The sequence below is a fragment of the Babylonia areolata genome, chromosome 32 (assembly GCF_041734735.1).
Source record: "Babylonia areolata isolate BAREFJ2019XMU chromosome 32, ASM4173473v1, whole genome shotgun sequence".
Taxonomy (NCBI): Eukaryota; Metazoa; Mollusca; class Gastropoda; order Neogastropoda; family Buccinidae; genus Babylonia; species Babylonia areolata.
The window spans coordinates 6,039,183-6,062,917 of NC_134907.1; the positions used below are offsets into that span (position 1 = coordinate 6,039,183).

At 41.6% G+C, this 23,735-nt stretch overlaps 1 protein-coding gene across 1 annotated transcript; it reads left to right on the forward strand.

Moving 5' to 3' along the window:
- Positions 1-463: 463 nt before the first annotated feature.
- On the forward strand, positions 464-18,609 carry LOC143276448 (uncharacterized). The gene is made up of 5 exons (XM_076580941.1): positions 464-546; positions 4,391-4,503; positions 6,861-7,540; positions 12,566-12,637; positions 15,392-18,609. The coding sequence occupies exons 2-5, from the start codon at positions 4,404-4,406 to the stop codon at positions 16,646-16,648; spliced, it is 2,109 nt and encodes a 702-aa protein (XP_076437056.1). The 5' UTR covers positions 464-546; positions 4,391-4,403; the 3' UTR covers positions 16,649-18,609.
- Positions 18,610-23,735: the final 5,126 nt, after the last annotated feature.

Below are 23,735 nucleotides of genomic sequence, written 5' to 3' on the forward strand. Positions count from 1 at the left end.
TATATTGCTTATTAACGCTTAATCATACCGATTCAAATCTTTGATTAGTCAAGTTCGCTTACTGTTATCATTAGCATTTCGTTCTAATGATGTTTTATTGTAATCTCATTTTTTAATCAAAATTTCACCAATTATGATTATCCAACACACACACACACACACACACACACACACACACACACACACACACACACACACACTTGCAGTTACCTTCACCAGTAGCCGTCTTTTCCCCCCTATCTTTGTCAAATAACACTTTTGGCTAAAAGACGCAAAACTGAAGAAGAAGACAACAACAACAACACACACACACACACACACACACACACACATACGTGTGTGTGTACGGGGTAGCATTGACACGGGGGAGTATCGACACGGGGGAGTATTGACACGGGGGAGTATCGACACGCTCCCGACTCGGGGGAGTATCGACACGGGGGGGTATCGGGCTGAGCCCGCACCAACCAACTCGTGCAAAATCGCGAGTCAGTACGAGAACTTGTTTCATTTGACGTACATTTGGTGCATTTGGTCAAGAAAACTGTGAGTTCGGATATTGTTACGATAGGGTTTTGAATTTGGTTTGCTTTAATATGATGGTGTTGCCCAGTTGAGAGATTTCCACTGTCCACATTCGTCTATGTCCGTGTTTGTTAGTGCAGAACAATTACAGAATCTTCACTATGATGAAGGCGGTAGAGAAGGGAAAGAAGAAGAACATGGATTGATTCTGATCGTTGACCTCAATCATCAAAACTTATGATGGAGTGAAATATCGAGATAGATAATAATATAACAATATGATTTTCATATATTTATATATATTCTTTCCGATTACGTCCACGTCTTGATATTAACACTACTCATTCCGTTCCGAGGGGGAAAATTGTGGATATTGCTTATTGTCAAATATTCTGAATTTTAGTTTCAGTTGTGCCCTGTTAACTAGTATTCGTAGTAAATTTTGTTAATGTTCTGTGAATATTTTAACACTGAGTTCAGGTTCAGTTCAAACTTAGACATGATAATTTATATTAGTGTGTATGGTTCAAAATACTGTGGTTCATGTGACCGTTTCAGACAAAAACAATGGGCCATTTTCAAAATAAAAGTGTCGTGAAAAACACCAGCTTCTTCCACCCCCATAGGTTCCCACAAAATATTTGCAATTTATTTGTATTGTTCTCACACTCTTCAGTCTTTGGTATGTGACAGGGTTTAAATTGTGTGTGTGTGTGTGTGTGTGTGTGTGTGTGTACAGACTATGTGCCAATGTTAACTGTGGAACAACCTAGCTGTTACATGACTGATGTGCTGATTAACATGGAAATAAACAACAAAGCCATTACCAAATTTTATTTTGCAAAGCTGAAGTGAAATGCTGATAGTGTGCTGACTGCTCAGGACTGTAAAAGTACACATTGCGTTAGAATAAAAGTAAAGGAGAAAATAGAAACGTAAGAACTAAAATACTGAAATGATAAAAAACGTAAGAACTAAAATACTAAGTACCATAGCCAGAACTAGCTGAGTTCAGTTTTTGGAAAAAATTTAAGTGAAATAAAACAATGGATGGTAGCTGAAAGGGTGTATCACAATTTGAAAAACAACAACAAAGAAATCAAAGCAAAACTAGTTGTGTCAGTGTTTATGACACCATTTTGATCTTATGAATAACTGTTATCAAAGATGAAACAAAGCAGTTGATGGACTTGAAGTTGTAATTTGTAACATGATGATCAAAACTTGTGGGATGCATATTCAAAGCTTTAGCTGACCTGTGTAATTAACATGCCAGAATTAAACTGTGAAATCCTGAGTTGAGCAGCTTCTCAGCCAGCCATGCCAAACAATTTTCTGTGGTGATTTATGCTGTACAAGTGCATAGCACATTGCTGTTTCAACTTCATTGTGTGAGAGCTGGCAGGATTTGCAATCATCATTCAGCCCTCTCTGCACAGTCTGGTGCATGAAGCGATGGCAAGGGAGCACCACTAGTCTCTGTCAGCTGCTGTTCGAAGGGTTTTCTGTTGTGTCAGGCCTTGGCTTCCACCTCTCTTTCCATTGTCCTATTCCACAGTTTCTTTTCCCCTTCGGCGCCCATATGAGTGCGGTTCTGAGCATTAGGTCCTCATTGGAGATCATGTTGAGCCAGAGCCTTACTTTCTAGGCACTTGAAAATAACAACTCTTATTCCAACTTTATGCACCTCACAGAGCCACACTTTCTAAAGGACATAATTTTATTGATAAAGACTTTCCGTTTTGTTACATTGTGGGTCTCACACTTTTTGGAGCACTAATATTGTTCGGCAAACAATTTACAAGAGATGGCCAACAAAAAGCTGACACCATATATTCACATCATTGTGTGTAAGACCTTTTGTTTGTTGATCCAATAAGGACCACTCTAGTCATCCTAGTGCTTTGATAGTCTGTGGGTGCAGAGTTGGCTGATAATGTTGCTTCATGCATGGAATGTTTGGTTACAACTAGGGTTAAAACTTCCTGAGGGTTGCCAGTTAAAACTTTTCTGGCCTGTTTTTGTTGTTGTTGTTGTTGTTGTTTTGTTTTTTGTTTGTTTTTTTGCTGTGCTGCAGATGTTCTGTTTTCCTTATATTTTGGTGCCTTTATGGATAGAGTGGTGCCACTTTGCATGATCCTTGACAGTTTTTCCCCAGGTGTCAGGGTATATTCAGAATACTTTTATTGAATGTTTCAGTCTTTGTAGCATTTCTTTTGACCACCATTTGACTGCAGTTCTGGTTGAAGCTTACCAAAATTAAAATATCTTGGGTAGCTGGTAGTCTGATATGTGAACCACATGTCTAGCCCAGCAAAGCTGGGACTACATCTGGGTGGTGTGGATGCTGGACAGATCTCATCAGATCTGCTTGAGCATTCACCTTGGTGTCTGGTGTCTTGTCCGCAGGATGTGTGGGAGCAGTTTAGCTTCTTGGCATGATGTTTGTGTATTGTTCAAGTTTCACAGGCATGTTGGAAAAGTGACAGTTCTGTACACCTTTAGCTGAGTCTGTCGACTGATGTCTCTTGTGTTCTTGATGCTGGCATGAAGTCTGCCAAAGGCTTCACCTTCTCTCCCAATTCTGGCACTCACTTTATTGTCAGTGATGGTACTTGATAGGTGAACTTATTCACTACATTGAGTCACTGATTATTGACTGTTAATTATGTGGGGCTCAGCATAAGGTCTCCATGGATCTGTTGGATGCAGCACTCTGTCTTTGTGTTTATTGTGAGGCCAAAGTTTATGCTGGCAGTGGAAGACTTGTCAGCACAGCATTGCATGTCAGCGTTTGTGCCAGCGTTGATGATGCAGTCATCATTGATCAGAAAGCCTCTGCTCTCTCTCTCTCTCTCTCTCTCTCTCTCTCTCTCTCTCTCTTTCTTTTTCTCTCTGTGTATGTATGTGAGTGTGACTATTAATATGAATGCAGTGGAAATATGTTTTGGTGTTTATGTGTTGAATACACACGAACACAGAGTTGCATCCTGTTGCTCTGGACACGCTGCCTGGTTTGCAGCCTTTTTCCAAAGGCAGCAGCTCAGACTCTGAGCATGAAGTTGAATTGGGGAAGATATTCCTTATGAGGATGGCAGTACTTTTCAGCACCACCACCTGCGACTAGAAATACTACAAACCACCCACAGTTCATCTTCAATGATGCCAGACTAAGTGACCCTGTGTCTACATTCAAATTCTGTCTGACATCAGATAATTTATCACATATAAGATTTACCAACATTGGACAAACATGGCATGTCTTAAAACCAATGGTGAAACCAATATTGTATTGATGCTTTGATTGGTTGTAGCAATGTATAACAAAGAAATAGAACTGTTTTGTGCTGCTGATGCTGCCCCAAACCTTGATAAAGTGGGAAGGATCAGTCAGGTTGAATTGGCAAGGAATGTTGTCATTGAACTCCACTCTTGCTGATATAGAGTTAGGTGAATTGCTAGTCTACAGTGAGCTGTTGTTGGCACTGTCAGGAGCAACAAACATTTCCTGCCACTGTATTTCAAGGAGAAAAGCAGCCTTCCTGGATAGCAGAGTTTGTATCCCAACGGACCCAAGATACATACAGATATGGGAGCACTGCAAAAATTGACTCTATAGTGAGTATGGGTATGACAGACCCACAGCACAGGAATAAGTGGGTAAATAATGAAGCACTGTGAAGATTAAGATCCATTCTCTGTATGGCCATTTCATGATACAGTTGCAAAAGTTGGTAATGGGCCCACTTTGCTGCTCATGGCACCAGAACTTACACCTCCATTTTTATTTTTATGAAATGTATTCATAAGCAAATATTGATTAAAACTGTGTAGAAGATTTTACATGGGTGTGATATGTGTTCAGACAATCAGACCAAATGGCATCCCTGGATCCGCAAGAACTGATGAAGGTGAAGGTTGAGCTCAGTGACCGTGAAGATGTGAAACCACAATTGATGAAACAAAATCAACATTCAGGTCAGTGTCATCTTTTTTTTCCACAAGAGGGTGCCTCTGTATGCTCAAGATGTATTGCTAAAAATGGTTGCATTATTTGAAAATGCTCAAAACTGCACTTAAGGAACTTCACTAACCAGTTGAGTGCCAGAGAATTTTGTATTTAAAAAAAAGAAGAAAAAAAGTGCTCTCCCCTTGCCAGGGAATTTTGAGGATTCGGGGGTAATAGATTTAAAAAAAAGAAAAGAAAAAAAAAGTGCACAGTCTTTGGGAGATACAGAAAGAAAGTAAATATTTTGTGAAGGAAAATGAATGTAGATTCTGCATCTGGGCTTTTTTTTCCTAATCAGGGTGATTGTAGATAACTGTTCAGGCATTTAAAGTCAGAATATTAATTTTTGTGCAACAAAAAAGTCAATTTCAACCTCTTGATAATGACATCCATAAAGAAAAGAAAAAATACAGCTAGAAATAGCATGCCTATTGTCAGATTATACCTGTAGAAGAAATTAAAACAGGCTATAAGTTAAAAAAAAAAAAAAAAAAAAATCACAGCTTGTGTAGATATGGAAATGAATCACTTTCCCAGCAATGACAAAGGTGGTTATATCAGTGTAAAAGGTCAATCACGGTCTCAGAAACTGAGCTGGCAAGCTTTTTGACAGCTAAGGGCTGTCGCAAGTGAGAGGGTGAAGTTCTTTGATGACATTCGCTCCCTTCGAGTTGCACGTGAGCTGATTAAAGTGTCTGTTGTGCATCTGGCATGCCACCACTTCAAACAAGTCAACCATCTGATTCAATGAAAAAAAAAGTGTTAACTCTCTCTGGACGATGGAACACTATAGTGTTCCTGACAAAAGACATGGTTCCGGATGACGGAACATGATAGCAGTTTAGACAATTAAAACATTTTCTATGTGTTCCAAGGTTTTCTAAGACTTCTTGGCCAAGTTTGACTATTCACTGACCAATGCAGATAGCTACCAAAAAGTGTGCAGCTGGAGTTTGAATATAAATATGGTTTTGTATCTTGAGTACATTTTATGTATTATTTTTCACTGCTTTTGACCAGTGACCAATTCGGGACACTACCAAAAACTGCATTATCATGAAACAAATACAAGCCTGGATAAAAACAGACCTGGGGGATTATAGACCACACACACACACACACACACACACACACACACACACACACAGTGATTCACAGGGTACATGCAGAGTAGTGTTGGAAGAGGGAGGGAGATAAGTGATGTAAAATGATGGGTCATATGCCAGTTACAGGGCACAAAAGGGAACGTGGCCATCCGTGAAATGTTCTGTCACTGAACACTGCTGGAAACAGACAACAGCTAGTAATCTGTGATTTTCATTCAATAAAGAATTTTAATATGTGTGGATGTGAAACACATGTTTTATTTTTTCACACTTTTTGTCACAGAATCACACTTTTTGTCACTGAATCAGATGGATGACTTTGTAGAGGAGGCAAAATGGATGCACAACAGACACTTTAATCAGCCCACTAAACTAAACCTGGGGGAGGGGAGGGTGGGGGGGTGGAGAGCTGGGGGAGGGAGTAAGTGTTATCTGTCAAAAAGCTTGACTGCTCAGTTTCTGATAACATGATAGACCTTTTATGTAGACTTTTCCCACTTTCGTTATTGTTGGGACAGCTATTCACTTACATGACCAAAAGAGTTTTTATTTGTTTTAATGAACTTATAAAACAAGTTTAATTACTTCTCTTTGTATAATATGACAACAAGCATACCATTTCCAGTTGTGTTTTGTTTGTTTTCTTTTTTGGAGGTCATTCTGTGGAGGTGGAAATAGACTTTTGATGCACAAAAATTATTACTTTCAAATGCAGGAACAGTTATCTACAATCAAAATAATTGGGAAAAAAACTTGAATCAGAATCCACATTCATATTCCTTTAAAATATTTGCTTTCTTTTTGTATCTCCCACAGCTTTTGTGATAGAATTAGTTGGGGCCTTTTTACCCATGAATCCTTGAAATTCCCTTGCAATGGGAGAGCACTTTTTCTTTATTAACTTTTTTTTTTTTTTTTTTTTTTTTACAACAGGTGTGGTGCAGCATATATGGATCTGTCCACATGCTCTGACACCTCCTTGATGCTGAAACTGAGTGACAAATCAAGTTGCTGTATTTTAGTACTTTTGTTTGTATCAAGCTTGATACATTTTACTTTCTGTAATTTTATTCATGTTCATGTTTTGTTCATGTTTATGATGTGCATCAGACTAGACTGTGAACTTTGAGAAACTGTGTTGTGTGAATGGAGAGCCGTTGGATGCACAAGTTATTTCCAATTTAATCGTTGATATTCAGAATTCTGTTGTGCTGTTGCAGGTATGACACATGACTTGTGTGAAAAAAGTGTTGGTGCAGCCAGCCAAGCCTCAGAGTCTGACCCCAGGAGCCCCTCAGACGCTGACCCCTTGTCTGAATCAAACCCACTGACAGTCATTAAAACTGAACCAGTTAATGACTACCCAGCAACAAGCCAGACTCCTGACCAGAACCCGTCAGTAGACACCAGAGAAGGGAAAGGGGACATCAGATGTGGATCTTCCATCTGTGCTGTACTCACTGAAGTTCCTGAAGAAGAAGAAGCTTCTTCAGGGAATTCCGTGAATTCTGACTGCACTGAGACAAACTTGTGGCCTGGTAGGCAGGCAGAAACAGACTTGGATTCCCCGACTGTATCTGTCAGGGGAAATAGCAGCAGCGATAGGATCAAGACAGAACCAGACACTGGCAGTGACATGGAAATTGAAACAGGCGCAACAACCATCAGCAGTGACCTGCGGACTGAATCAGTGGCACCAAACAGTGGTATCATCAAGGCAGAACTAGACATAACAGGCAACAGTAGTGATGTGCAGACTGTAATGGTTGCTGACAACAGCAGTTACATGCAGTCTGACACACTTACAGAGGTTGTGATGATAGCACCACAGGATGATGTCAGATCTCAATCCATCTCCTGCAGGGATGACGACAGGAACAGACCAGAAGATGACAAAGAGGTGTGTAAAACTTTTCTTCATGATTTTTATTCATAAGCTTTGTGGGGCTGTTATGTTTTCTCTTTTTGAATATAATTATATATTTCTTTTTGAAGGTGGAGGTGGTTACAAGAGGAGAACATTTGAGATGTTTGTGAAACAACCCGAGAGAATTGTATTTCTTTTTTTGTCACAACAGATTTCTCTGTGTGAAATTCAGGCTGCTCTCCCCAGGGAGAGCGTGTCGCTACACTACAGCGCCACCCATTTTTTTGTATTTTTTCCTGTATGCAGTTTTATTTGTTTTTCCTATCAAATTGGATTTTTCTACTGAATTTTGCCAGGAACAACCCTTTTGTGCTGTGGGTTCTTTTATATGCGCAAAGTGCATGCTGCATATGGGACCTCGGTTTATCGTCTCATCCGAATGACTAGCGTCCAGACTACCATTCATGGTCTAGTGGAGGGGGTGAAAATATTGGCAGCTGAGCCATGATTTGAACCAGTATGCTCTCAGACGAGTTACCTCTATGCCATTACTGCATGGGTCTTCATGCTGGATGAAAATTCAGCAGAAATTATGCATGGATACTTCTGTGTTGCACAAATTTCCATATTGGCATTTTGGTGATTTGAAAGGGGGAAAAAACCCTACATTTGACTTTGTTTCAATATAAAAACACACTGTATACAGCTGACATCTTGTTCAGCATGCTAGCCTTCAGTTTCAGTTTCATGTGTCTCCAAAACACATGGGGACATAACAAGTAAACAACATAGTGGAAGAATGAATGGCTTCTGAAGGGACAAAACTTAGCTGCAAACTTTTCAGTATTGCAAAAGTCAGTTATCCCACCAATGAATTCTTCATATTCATAGAGCAAGTTAAATGCTTAGAAATGTGCACCTAACTGCACTGTTCCATTTAGTGAAATCTTTTTGACCATTCATCAAACATACCATTAATACATAAAAATTTATTGTCTTTCACTCAGATGTGGTGATAAACTGAGGTGTTGTTTGCATCATGCACTTTGCGCATGAATAGAATCCATGGCAACAGGAGAGTTGCACCTGGCAAAATTCTTCAGAAAATTCCTCTTTGTAAGGCAAAACCAATAAAATGCACTCTTGCAGACAGAAAAACGGAGAAGGAGCAGCCAGGATTTCACATTGAGGAATTTAATGTGGCAGGAAAATAATACAACACAAGATCTGTATAATATAATGTGCATGTATTTTCATTAACTATTTGAGCTGATCTGTATTATCAAATTATTGTGTCAGTATACACTTTTAATGCTTAAAAAACAAGTAAACAACTATCTGCATAAGTAGTATAATCAGTAGGAGATAAAAAATTAAAAAAATAGAATCTTTTTGTTGTTAAGGTCTCACTTGTGTAAACAAAGTGAATCTGTAATAACCTGGTGTTCGGCTGTGTGTATTTGTGTGTGTGTTTGTGTGTGTGTGTGTGTTTACAGTCATACCAATGATAGTTGTTAGTCCTCTGGATTAAACCATATTTCTGGATCATGAATGGTTTATTTCGTTGAGGCTCCAGATCCAGAAAAATTATTGTGCTCACCCCAGTTAGTTGCCTGAATGTTTGTTTGGGTTTGAAGATGGCATGACATCGTTTTCTTGTTCACAATTAAAAAAGAAAACTAATGCAAACTCTGGATAGGACACATAGAAAGATACTAACTGCACCATCAGTGTGTTTACTCCATGTGAATATTTTTAACTAAATACAGAATTAACTAGAATGAACATTAGGGAAAAAAAGAAAAGAAAAAAAAAAAAGAATCAGCAGCACCTCCCAGTTTCTGTAATATACCTGGTCTGCTCAGATCTGAAGAAAACAGCAGATCTGAAGAAAGCAGCAACATGGTGTGCCTGAGGCGATGGCAACGTCTCCTTTACCAGTACACCAAATTAACATGATTTAAATGATGGTATCATTTTGAATACAGTCATCAATTTATTGTAAGTAACAAGTAAGAAACTTTCAGTGCTAGTCATCAGATGTGTTTTGGCCCTGTGGTAGGTCTTGCTTCCGAACAGAACATAAGTGGTTCGTTCCTGCACTGGTACCTTTTTTCTCTTCAAGCTTAATGATATTCAATACAGAACACATTATACTTTTTTTTTACCCCCCCCCCTTCCCCCACATGATTCAATTATTGGATAAACCATGTATTGTATCACAACTGAGTCTTGAAGGCCTTCCCTCTCTTGTTTTGTTTGTTTGTTTAATAGAAGTTTCCTTTGTTTGAGTCAGTGAATTGAATTTGTGAATGTCACATAGCTTATGAAGATCTGCTTGGAAGTCATTTTTCTTTATTGAAAGCCTCACACTGAAAAGGAAAGGACTGGTCACAGATCCTTTAATGATTAGCATGTCAGTACGTACCAGTCAGATATACCACTTTCTGGGAATTCCTTTAAAGCCTTTCAAAAAAAATGTTTACAGACTTTACACACACACACACACACACACACACACACACACACACTGATAGCAAACCATGCATTCTGCCGTAATGTCTTTTGTTTCCATGTATTTGTCTGGCAATTTGTTGCATCACTATCACTATAGTATATATTTACTTTTTATATGCACTATTGCAGATGAATATTTTTCTAATTTTCAACAGTCTATATTTCCTTCTTGGGCTTGCTAAGGGCTCTCTCACTTTAAACAGTATCCATGTCTTCTGGAAATTCCGTGCCTGAAACTTCTCAGTCTCTCTCTTTGTTTCTATCCTTTTCCTTTTCTTTCTATTATTTCTTCCTTTCATATCTTTTTTTTTTCCAATCACCTATATTTTTTTTCTATAATAAAGTCCAATAATTTTTTGTTTTATTCTTGACTTGATAATTGAGCATTCTTGTTCCTGTTGTATTCTTTGTTTTCTGCCTCCTAAGATTTTTGAGTTTTGTATGCCTGTTTTGCATGATGTTTGTGTCCAGCTTAATTTTTCAGTACTCTGGTAAAAAATTGACAGAGTGGGTCAACACCACAGACATATCGTTGGTTGATCTGCTTGAATTATTCAGTTTAGTTTCAGTTTCAGTTTCTCAAGGATGTGTCACTGTTCAGACAAAATCATATTATATGCTACACCACATATGCAAGCAGATGCCAGACCAGCAGCGTAACCCAGTGCAGTTAGTCTGGCCTTGAGGAAGAAAATTGATTTATTGAATATGATAATACTTGTGCCAGATTTTCTTTTTCTTTTTTCTTGCTTTTCAGGCTGTGATGGATTGATCATCTCTTGATGTGATGTTTTTTTTCAGCCCTGACATGGCCCTGTGTTGCAGTGTTTGCAACAGAGTTAATAATGATAATAATAAACTGTTTGACATCAATTTACTATGGATATTCAAACAGCAAAATAGCCCATCCAGATGACTGTAATATTGTACAGTGGTGTTTGGACATTGTTAACATGGATTTACTGAATGAGACAGTTGATTTCCATTTAGAGTAGTCAAGACATCAAATGCCATACTATCCACTTCCATTTAAATTGTATAAAAAAAAGAAGTTCTGAACACTGTTGAACAGTAACAGTAACGTCACATTATCCACACAAGAAATTGGGGAGGGGGGGGGAAGAAAAAAAAAAAGATTTCAAGAAAATTGTGTCAGTTTCATTAACATTAAATTAATGAATGTTTTATCCAGAAATAATTCTCTTCCTCTGGATCTCCGTCACTTACGAACACTGTCCTCTTTGAAAACGAACTTGAAAACCCATCTGTTCAAACAGGCCTTTGGGTGTGATGATCACAGCTAATTGTCTGCATTCTTCCTCCTCCTACCCACACCACTTTGCCCTCTACTGAAGTCATCATGTAGTGTGTGTGTGTGTCTGTGGGTTGATGTTTGTGTGCGCGGGTGTATGTGTGTGCGTGAGCGTGTGTGTGTGTGCGTGTGTAGGGTATTTTGTGTGTGTGTGTGTGTGTGTGTGTGTGTGTGTGTGTGTGTGTTTATACATGCCATTTGTAGTATTGTCTTGGTTTATAGATGCACATATATGCATTGGTTTTTTTCATGTGCAGAGGTATGTTATAATGCACTATTGTATATGTGTTGATGGGCACCAATAGCCGAATGGTTAAAGTGTTGGACTTTCAATCTGAGGGTCCCGGGTTCGAATCTCCATAACAGCGCCTGGTGGTTAAGGGTGGAGATTTTTCCTATCTCCGAGGTCAACATATGTGCAGACCTACTTATGCCTGAGCCCCTTTCATGTGTATACGCAAGCAGAACATCAAATACACACATTGTTAAAGATCCTGTAATCCATGTCAGCATTCGGTAGGTTATGGAAACAAGAACATACCCAGCATGCACATCCCCAAAAACGGAGTATGGCTGCCTACATGGCGGGATAAAAACGGTCATACATAACATGTAAAAGGCCCACTCGTGTACATACGAGTGACCATGGGAGTTGCAGCCCACGGATGAAGAAGAACTGTATGTGTTGTTTCATGTAAGATGCTAAGAGCCCATTACATGGGGAGTTTGTGCCATATAATGATATATGTACTATCTGTTATTATCAAAGAGAGAAGATAAACCAAACGACCTGTGTAAATTTTACAACTTACTTGAGCAAGCTCACTGTCATTAAATACAATATTCATGTATTCATAAAAAATAAGTCTGTATTACTATCATTCCATTGAAAAAAATATTAGATTATGCTGCAGATACATGCACCTTTGATAATCTCAGTGTTCACCTAATACTGTGAAAGTGCCGGTGTACATGTATACTCGCATTCATATTTCTATAAAATCTGTCTGTAGAATGAAGGTTATTATTTCATTTTTGAAATTGTTAGTGTGTATTAACAGTTTGCTGTTTACTGATGGGTTAAAGAAGAAGTCAAAGGTCCCTACAAATGTAAAGGTTAAAAAAAAAAAAAAAGCTTGTGTTACAATTTACATTGCTGATTATCATGCTGTAAACTGTTTTAAACAAATGATGGTGAAGGTATATTCATTTGTTTTTTTTTCCTCCAGGTACTATTACCGACACAAACGACAGATGAAATGAGACAGCATTCTAGAAACCTGCAGGAAGATTTCATCATTGTGAGTATATATGTGTGTATCTGCATGTGCAAAATACTGGAAACACCCAGTAGGATGATTTTGTCGCATCCAAAACTACAGTGACCGTGTGTTTTGATCATGAAGGTTACACAATGACAGTGATGAAATGTTTGACAGCAACATTGTTCAGTCTCATATAGCATAGTGGACATCAAGTTTGAGGGCTGACAGTAACAGGCAGAGAGAGAAGCAGGTATGTGCATCTAGTTGAGAAGAGGAGTGTGGAGGTAAGAAGGAGAAGACTGGTATAGGATGATAGGTCCTAGGCCAGTCAGAGGGTGTGGAAGGGGGTATGACTGTGGACACCAGAGAACTGTTGTCACAGATTACTGCCATGGTTTAGACAGCAGCATGAAACCCAGGGTTGAATGTGCAAAAGACAGGAAGGACAAGTATTTAATTTTTTCATGCTTTATGTCACCGATCAGATGATGGACTTGTTCGCAGAGGAAGCAGATCAGCATGCTCTTGTCCTTTCTCCCAAGTTTGACTGGAAAATCAGTTTGAGTGTCTAGTCATTAGGATGAGATGGTAGGTAAACCAAGGTCTCCTTTGCTCCATGCACTTTGTGCACTGAAAAAGAGAGTGCTGTCCTCTGGCAGAATTCTGTAGAAGAAATCCACTCTTATAGGTACACAGATATGTATCACTGTTTGCATGCGCTCAGAGCCTGTCAGAACGTGTTGGGTTATGCTCCTAATCAGGCATCTGCCCAGCAGATGTGGTGTAGCATATATGGAATTGTCCGAACACAGTTGCTCCTCTTTGAGAAATCGAAACTAGAAGTTTAGGGATTTGCCTACTTCACCGAGTACTGCTAAATTTGTAGATTTTTTTGTGGACTCCTACTGTTTGAATGTGTGCTTGTATGTATGTGTGTATGTATGCATTGTGTTTATCATGTGTGCACAGTTTGCTAGATTTTGGTGTATATTTATATGTAATATTGATGTAACGTTTTATGTATATTATGTGTTTAGTAAAGCACATAGGGCAGTTTTTTTGATAGAGCACTAGATAAATATCCATCATTATTTTTATGATTACTTTTCTGTTACTGTCTTTGCATCTTTTTTTTTTTCTTTTCTTTTTTGTCATCTCTTTTGCAGTTTCTGTCTTCACATTTAATTTACTGCTAATACAAATGTGTGTCTCAGGACTTGATTCTTCTGTGTTTATTAGTTATTTTGTATTGTATTACATATTTGGTTACAACAGATTTTGTTCTGTGTGAAATTTGGGAAAGTCTGTTTGGAGGAGCACAGTGCAGCATACCTTTTTCTCCTGTCTGCAGATACATTTGATTTGCTATTTGATGGTGGGTTTTCCTTCAGAATTCTGCAGGGACAACCTTTGTGTTACCATGGGGTCTTTTACGTCCTCTGAATGTGTTACACACAGGACCTCAGTTTGTCATCGTTTGAAAGACTGGTACCCAGGCCACCACTTGAAGGTCCAGTAGAGGAAGGAGTTTTTGAATACATCCTGGTCCATGGAAGACTCAAAACCTGTGGACACTTGCTTCCAAACCAGGCGCATTTTGCACTAGACTGCCACTCCCCGTGACCCGTTTGGCACACAGGGCAGGGGAGTGAGTAACGTTGATGCATCACCTGCAGACAATAGCTGACCCTCATGTTTTATCACTGTATTTGTATTTCTCTTTTTTGTCACAACAGATTTCTTTGTGTGAAATTTGGGCTGCTCTCCCCAGGGAGAGCGCATCGCTACACTGAGAGTGCCACCCATTTTTTTTCTTTTTTTTTTCCTGTGTGCAGTTTTATTTGTTTTTCCTATCGAAGTGGATTTTTCAACTGAATTTTGCCAGGAACAACCCTTTTGTTGCCATGGGTTCTTTTACGTGCGCTAAGTGCATGCTGCATACGGGACCTCGGTTTATCGTCTCATCCAAATGACAAGCATTTAGACCACCACTCAAAGTCTAGTAGAGGGGAAGAAAATATTGGCGACTGAGCCGTGATTCAGACCAGTGCACTCAGATTCTCTTGCTTCCTAGGCAGACACGTTACTTCTAGGCTATCACTACACTATGTGTGGCGTGTTTTGCTGAAACCAAAGTTTCATATCTCGTACAAACTTGTTCCACCTCTTTCGTCCCTTCCTTTCTGCTCAGAATAAGTGGAAAGTTTGTCTTTCAGTTCAACTCTGGGACAGCCACAGCGCTATACTGGGCTTCCTGTTCCACTTTTCACCTTTGCTGACTACATCTTGCTCTTCAGCTACCCCCCCAAACCCCCTCTTCTCTGCAAATCGTCACACTCACTCTGTCTTGTCAAGCGAACCATCTTACATGATTTTGCCACACCTAGCACTGAATCCATTGTCATCTATGACTTGTGAAGCTTCTGCAGCATTTGGGTGGCAAAGTCTCAAGATTTTTTTTTTTGTAATACACTGCTGTTTCAAGCCACTAGGGCCAGGTTCTGGTTTGCTATCTGCCATTTAGAAAGTGTCTGAATTTACAGGTTTGTTCATCATGACAGACTTTTATCTTGTGTGGTTGTCACCTGGTTTCTTTTTCTCTTTACTGTGCACATCACAGTCAACGCATTGATTATTTTTCCATAGAATCAGGAACTTGAGCCAATTGCTCCAAAAGAAAATAAATGAAGGAAAGATAGGTCAAACTGAAAATGTGTGAATTGTTTGCTAGGTGTGGTGTGTTCTGGACATGTGAATGACAAAAAACAATGGGGTCTTTTCTTGTCACAGAAGCTGGAACTTCCCTGGTCCCTAAAGGAAGAGCCACTGGTGTCACCTGTCTCCGGCACTTCACAGTCGGAGTTAGACAACGCTCCTGGGTCTCCATTGCCCCGGAATGGTAGTCATGTGTGTCAGCATTGTTCAGCTGCTTTTGTTCTGCACAGCAGCTTGGAGCTTCATGTGGCCTCCTTCCATTCTTTGCCCGTGTTCTTCTCATCTGATCAGGGCAACCAAGGCACCAAGAAATTGGACAACCCTGGGAGGAAGAGAGCTGGGAAAGGAAGGAAAGACAGAGTGAAAGACACCTGCTCTGACAAAGCAGAGGGGAAGAAAGGGAAGAAAAGGCATGTGTGTGATGTGTGCAGTAAGGATTTTCTGAAAGCTAGCCATCTTAGGACACACATGATGATCCACACTGGCCAAAAACCATTTGTGTGTGATGTTTGCCATAAAGGTTTCACAGAGGCTGGCTCGCTGAAGAGACACAAGCGAATCCACACGAAGGAGAAACCGTACAGCTGTTCCCAGTGCCATGCCAGCTTCAACACGTCCTGCACTCTACAGAAACACATCCGGACAGTACACATTGGTGACAAACCCTATGTTTGTGATATCTGCGGAGCAGCATTCTCTGGAGCTGGTAACTTCAAAATACACAAAAGGGTCCACACAGGAGAGAAACCTTATTCCTGTGATGTCTGTGAGGCAGCTTTCTCGGTGAGTGGGGCCTTAAAAAAACACAAGAGGATCCACACTGGGGAGAAACCCTACACCTGTAATGTCTGTGGTGTGGCTTTCTCAAGGACCGGTACCCTCAACACGCACAAGAAGATCCATACGGGTGAGAAACCTTTTATCTGTGATATCTGTGGAGTGGCTTTCCCAGAGAGCGCTCCCTTAAGAATTCACAAGAGGATCCACACAGGTGAAAAACCTTACACTTGTGACGTTTGTGGAACTGCTTTCTGTCGTGCTGATGGTTTGAAAAGACACAAGCGGACCCACACAGGCGAGAAACCTTACACTTGTGATGTCTGTGGGGTGGCTTTCTCTGCGACTGAGCATTTGAAGAGGCACAAGAAGATCCACACGGGTGAGAAACCTTACATGTGTGCCAACTGTGGGAAAGGGTTTGCCCGGTCCGTGCACTTAAAGATCCATTGCCTGACCCACACGGGAGAGAAGCCCCACACCTGTCCACACTGCCCGGTGGCTTTTACCCAGTCCTACAGCTTGAAGAAACATCTGCACAGTTGTCATGTCTAATGCTCACAGTACACAGTGCTCTCTGCTCACATTACAACTCTTGCTAGAGTTAAATCACATAACTTTTATTTATCTTCCCTTGCAGGTGATTATCAGGGTTTGGGTAGACATTCATGTTGGCACATGTTTACACACACCATGTGGAAAAAATTGGATGTGTTCTGGCACACTTGCACAGACACATAATAGTCGGTGAGCATGCACACACACACACACACACACACACACACACACACACACCACACACACACACACACACACACACACAATCTCAATAACTTAGATTGCAATTAGCTGGTTAGAACAGACATGCAATTGAAATGCAATCCATGCTCTCATGTGACAGGGACTCGGATCACTTCATCTATTTCCAGGCTCCAGAACATGAACAGCATGGACACTAACCACATTCAGCTTAATGGCATTCAAATTATACACATAAGCAGTCACACACATATGTACTACACACACACACTCACACACACACACACACACACACACACACACATGTTTAAGTAGGCACTGCAGCACAACCACTATATAAGGGACACACTGAAATATGCATGCATACCGCTAGTAATACATTCTAAATACGTGAACATGCAACTTTTTTGCAAGCACACATGCAAACATACCCCCCCATTCCTCCCCACACACATGTACACACACACACAAACATAGGCACCTTCTTTGCCAAACAGATGTCCTTTTCCACCCCCTCCCACTTGTACACAATCACATGGCACAAGCTGAAAGCAGGACAGTTGTTTAGATGATTTGTTGTTATTATTGTCTGTTGATTAAGCAACTTTGTCTCTGCCAAGCCTTTAGTGACCCAATCATGACCGATACACAGAGGTATTTTGCAAGACTTTTGTTCTGTGACTGTGGTAATGGCGTCTGCATCAGCCCTGGCACCACCTTTCTGTGTACTGTCCCTGGTGAACCGATGATCAACAAGATTTCCATGTGAAAGCCAGCATCATTTAATGACAGAAACATTGGCATATACCTGTAAAATTTGCTTTTGCAGCACTGGTCAGTAAAGGCACTGAAAGGGTTTGTTACTTCTACAATGACTTTTACTGAAATGCCATGGTCAACCAGGCACAGGTCAGGTCTGCTCCTGTCAGTGAAGGTGACATCATCCAGATAGGCTGGTCCTCCAAGACAGCTACACTATTGTCTTTTCCAGCTCCTCTCTCACCAGCTGGTCACACCTGATTTGCAATTCTGTGTACAGGCCTTGCAGTCCTCAGCAACAGATCAGTGAACTTGAATGCATGCTCACACACACAGACAGACACACACAGACAGACAGACACACACACACACACACACACAGAGGCACACACAAAACACACACAGTCCACATAACACTGGATTTGGGGCGTCAGTAACAAGGAGACCTCATTGTTCCCGCAACTCATAACAAATTTTCTGAACATCACCTCATATTGCCCTGACTCACAGACATTAACTCCTCCACTCTCAGTATGTCAACTGTCCACATGGTTAGAATATACACAATAGAAAACATAATCTAAACACAAACTCCTTACATAGCAAATTCAGTGCATATTTCCAAGCAGCCAGTTATTGAAATTGTTGAATAACTCAGTGTATCATGTCACCACCAACAACCACCAAAACAGACAGTAAAAAAGAAACAACAACAATAGCAACAATTACAATACAACAAAAATAACCAAAATACTGGTACCAGCAGCCAGTTGCATTGCTTGGACGGAAGAGCCTAGTATGGTCGTAACCCACTATTAACTGTGTGTAGTATGGAACTAACCAATGGTGTAGTTTGGTCAATGCAGGCATTTAGTCACGTGTAACTGTCAAAAAGTTAGAACCAAGCAATGCAACTGGCACCAGGTCTCTCTAAATGGTCATGTGTGACTGAAGAGACAGGGTGGGCGGGGCAGTTTGCTGGCTGTAGTGACTGAAGAGACAGGGTGGGTGGGGCAGTTTGCTGGCTGTAGTGACTGAAGAGACCGGGTGGGCGGGGCAGTTTGCTGGCTGTAGTGACTGAAGAGACAGGGTGGGTGGGGCAGTTTGCTGGCTGTAGTGACTGAAGAGACAGGGTGGGTGGGGCTGGTTGTAGTGACTGAAGAGACAGGGTGGGGGGGGCAGTTTGCTGGCTGTAGTGACTGAAGAGACAGGGTGGGTGGGGCAGTTTGCTGGCTGTAGTGACTGAAGAGACAGGGTGGGTGGGGCAGTTTGCTGGCTGTAGTGACTGAAGAGACAGGGTGGGCGTGGCAGTTTGCTGGCTGTAGTGACTGAAGAGACAGGGTGGGTGGGGCAGTTTGCTGGCTGTAGTGACTGAAGAGACAGGGTGGGTGGGGCAGTTTGCTGGCTGTAGTGACTGAAGAGACAGGGTGGGCGGGGCAGTTTGCTGGCTGTAGTGACTGAAGAGACAGGGTGGGTGGGGCAGTTTGCTGGCTGTAGTGACTGAAGAGACAGGGTGGGTGGGGCAGTTTGCTGGCTGTAGTGACTGAAGAGACAGGGTGGGTGGGGCTGGCTGTAGTGACTGAAGAGACAGGGTGGGCGGGGCAGTTTGCTGGCTGTAGTGACTGAAGAGACAGGGTGGGTGGGGCAGTTTGCTGGCTGTAGTCACTGAAGAGACAGGGTGGGCGGGGCAGTTTGCTGGCTGTAGTGACTGAAGAGACAGGGTGGGTGGGGCAGTTTGCTGGCTGTAGTGACTGAAGAGACAGGGGTGGGCGGGGCAGTTTGCTGGCTGTAGTGACTGAAGAGACAGGGTGGGTGGGGCTGGCTGTAGTGACTGAAGAGACAGGGTGGGTGGGGCAGTTTGCTGGCTGTAGTGACTGAAGAGACAGGGTGGGTGGGGCAGTTTGCTGGCTGTAGTGACTGAAGAGACAGGGTGGGTGGGGCAGTTTGCTGGCTGTAGTGACTGAAGAGACAGGGTGGGTGGGGCAGTTTGCTGGCTGTAGTGACTGAAGAGACAGGGTGGGTGGGGCAGTTTGCTGGCTGTAGTGACTGAAGAGACAGGGTGGGTGGGGCAGTTTGCTGGCTGTAGTGACTGAAGAGACAGGGTGGGTGGGGCAGTTTGCTGGCTGTAGTGACTGAAGAGACAGGGTGGGTGGGCAGTTTGCTGCTGTAGTGACTGAAGAGACAGGGTGGGTGGGGCAGTTTGCTGGCTGTAGTGACTGAAGAGACAGGGTGGCGGGGCAGTTTGCTGGCTGTAGTGACTGAAGAGACAGGGTGGGTGGGGCAGTTTGCTGGCTGTAGTGACTGAAGAGACAGGGTTGGTGGGCAGTTTGCTGGCTGTAGTGACTGAAGAGACAGGGGTGGGTGGGGCAGTTTGCTGGCTGTAGTGACTGAAGAGACAGGGTGGGTGGAGTTGCTGGCTGTAGTGACTGAAGAGACAGGGTGGGTGGGGCAGTTTGCTGGCTGTAGTGACTGAAGAGACAGGGTGGGCGGGGCAGTTTGCTGGCTGTAGTGACTGAAGAGACAGGGTGGGCGGGGCAGTTTGCTGGCTGTGGTGCTGACTGGCTGTGTGTCCATGATCTCCCTTTCCCCAGGCTCTGTGACTCTTCCCCTCTCCCCTCCTTCCCTTGTTCCACTACAGCCCTCATCTTTCATTCAGGTGCACAGCCCTGCTATCGCTCTCTTCCCCATTCATCCCCTCTCCTGCACAATGTGACCAAGTTTGTGACGGTTACATACATGTGCAGTTTTCTTTCTTTTTTTTATTTAATTGCTGAGAAGTTGAACTTGAAGCTGAGCATTGATTCACGTAAGTGGAATTGCTTTGCCCATCAAGGGTTTCATATTTTTGTCTTCATCAGATTTTTTTTAATTATTATTATTAAAAAGGAAAAAAAGGTGATATATATATATATTTATTACATTTTACAGAAAAACTGTTGGTATGATATGGTGAATGTTAGTATTAGGACTGGTGGAGTTCTTTAAAATGTCATGCGTACACAGTGCCAGCAATGAAAATGTTTGAGTTTTGGGATGAAGTATGCAGGTGTTTAGGGACTCTGACTATTGATATTGAGAGCTAATAACTTGTTACAGTGTTTTGTGCTGTTTGCATTATTATAACATTTGATATATGATCATTACATCAGTGTTTGATATTGTTGATCAAATAATTGTTGATATGAATTTATGATAGAAGTGGGTTTTTCTGAATGGTGATTAGTTCAGTACTGATTGAAGGTAAAGAAGCATTGTCTCCAGAATTCATCTCCCAACCCCACCTTCCCACACACATACAAAATGGGGGAAAAAAGACAACCCCCCCCCCCCCCCCCCCCTCCACACACACACACCCTCCAAAAAAAGTCTTGCTTAGATTGGAAGGAATGTGAATAATGAATATACTTAATAAGTATGAAATATATGTTTACTTGTATTGTAGACATGTGAAATTTTATAACTGTTCAGGAGTATAAAGTATATGTTGTATTGGTGAAATTTCACTGTTTAAAAAATAGCATAAATGAAGTATAGGTTGTATTGTGGTACGATGAGTAATTTCAATAAAAGTGGTTTGGGTAAAAAAAAAAAAAAAAAGCTGTGACCAAGGCAATTTGATGTTTTTATTTTTGTTGTGATTCACTGATGCTGTGATGCAAAATATGAAAAGTCATGTCTGTTACTTGTATTATCAAATGGATTTCTCTTCAGAGCCAGACAACTGTTTAGTTTTGTCTGTGGTTGATTAACAGAATGGAGTCTGTCTTTCAGGAGTCGAATAGATTACAAGGTTTCCTGCCAGTCCAAGTTCTCCTCAGCATGCACTTGACAGTAAAATATACCAGGCAGCTGGTATGACAGACTGTACATCTGTTTATTTGTGTGTGTGGGTGTGAATGGGTACTTACATGGCATGCACAAGAGCATGCATGTGTGTGTGTGTGATACAGTCAGAATTGGAACATTGTGAAAACTCTTGCCAACACAGGCAGAAAGGTGGCAGAATGGTTAAGACGTGTGTATCTGCCAATACAGTGTCTATGAGGGCCAGGGTTTGATTCCAGCTCTCAACCTTTCTGCCAGGTTTGACTGGAAAATCAAACTGAGCCTCTAGTCATTTGTATGAGATGATAAACTGACGTCCCATATCCAGCACACACTTGGTGCACTGAAAAAGACCCCAAGGCAACATAAGTGTTACCTTCTGGCAAAATTCTGTCGAAAAAATCCACTGATCAGTACACAAATATACACACATACACACAAGGCCTGTTTATACTGTTAGTCAGGCATCCACGTAGGAGATGTGGTGTAGCATAAAATCATATTGTTTTGTCCGAATGCAGTGACACCTTGAGAAACTTAAACGGAAGGACAACTACCGAGGGATAGGTGTGAAGCACATACCACACCTTTCCCCACTCCAACAAGCACACAGACCCCCAAAGAGTACGGTACCCACAATACCCAACCCCAGACATCGTTGGTATGGATGCCCTCTGTCACAACAGGGAGGAGGTAAGAATATGAGAGTGTATTACAAAACGCACCCAACCCATCGTCTGAAAATTCGTAAAGAAGGGACACAACTACACATTCCGATTCTGCCACGGGAACCACAACGGTTACCTCTCCTGGCACGGCCACTGGCCCTCCTGTCACTGCCAATGGTGTCGCCGCCGTGAATCAGTCGGCCACGTCAAGGCAGTTCCTGTTCGGGCCAACAACAGAATGAACACTATATATACCGTGCTATGTGAATATCTATAATCATTCTTATAACATCCCTCTAGATATAAGACTACATCTCTCTCTCTCTCTCTCTCTCTCTCTCTCTCTCTCTCTCTCAAATAATTTAACTATGTACTTAAACCGGCCATGTTTTCCCGTCCCCAGGAACATCTAACTCCGGATATACCGGACATCGTGTATACCGTCAAAGATACCTTATCCCGGAGCCTTCTCTCTGGATATAGCGTCATGTCAGACATCGCTGATGGCGCCCAGTGCCGTCCCCAGGAGTACCTAATAATTCTGATCAATTGTCAGATATCAATAGCAGTGACACAGCAGGTTGTCATGGCGAGTTTAGACAGTCTGTGACTTGACTGACCAGCACCCTGGTGTGTTTGCTCCGTGCATTGACGATGGCGACACAACACGTCACGTGAGGGAAATGCGGAAGTCAGGCAGGTGGGCCACTACCTGTGAAATATGTAGCGAGAAACTGGCGCCAGGTGGCCAAGACTTTGTATACCGATGGCTCCTCTTCTCTCCACTCCAGCTCAGCACCAGCGGAAAAGGTCCTTCGTAGTAGACACTGTGCAGCACGAACGGCAACCACTATGAGCGTGTCGTTTTATCAGTCGCCAAGTGCTGTTGCCAAATACCCGCACCAGTAATCATCAGTGAGGAGGACTCCATCGCTCTTGATCTCGGGCAAGAGGTGCAAAGGATGAAGAATGAGGACAAAGAAGGCGGACTTTAAAGTTTTGACCCAGAAACTGACCTCAATCTCTTGCTCCATCCCATGTTCCTCGTGTTCAGGGTCCAGAGCCTTCTTCAGTGAGTGTACAGGACCGAATTTCAATTTCGCTACAATGACTGATTTACCTAAAATGGTTTGCATCTACACAGCTCTCTTTACTGATTGTATTATACCTAATTTACATTAATTTTTCAGTTGTTTGGTAAATGATTTAACTAAAAACACATGTTCAGAGCCCTCTTTTCTGTGTGATAAATAAATGATTTTACTGAAAATACATGTCCAGAGTCATCTTTACTGAGTATATTGGACTAATTTATATTTTGTTTATGTCACACAACACTAACAAACCTATTTGACCAATGGCTTACTAACATTAACAATAACGAAATCACTTGAGTTTTAGTTGTAGATTTTGCTAAGGCATTTGATGTAACTGACCATTCATTCCTGTTAAAAGAGTGAAAGCTTAATGGATTTTCTTTGAAAGCTTTGGAATTCCTATCATCATTTCTGTCCGAAAGAAAACAAATAGTATCAGCAGATAGGTCTCATTCCTCATTATCATCTATCAAATATGGTCTACCTCAAGGTTCTGTTTTGGGGTCAATCCTATTCTGCATATACATAAATGAC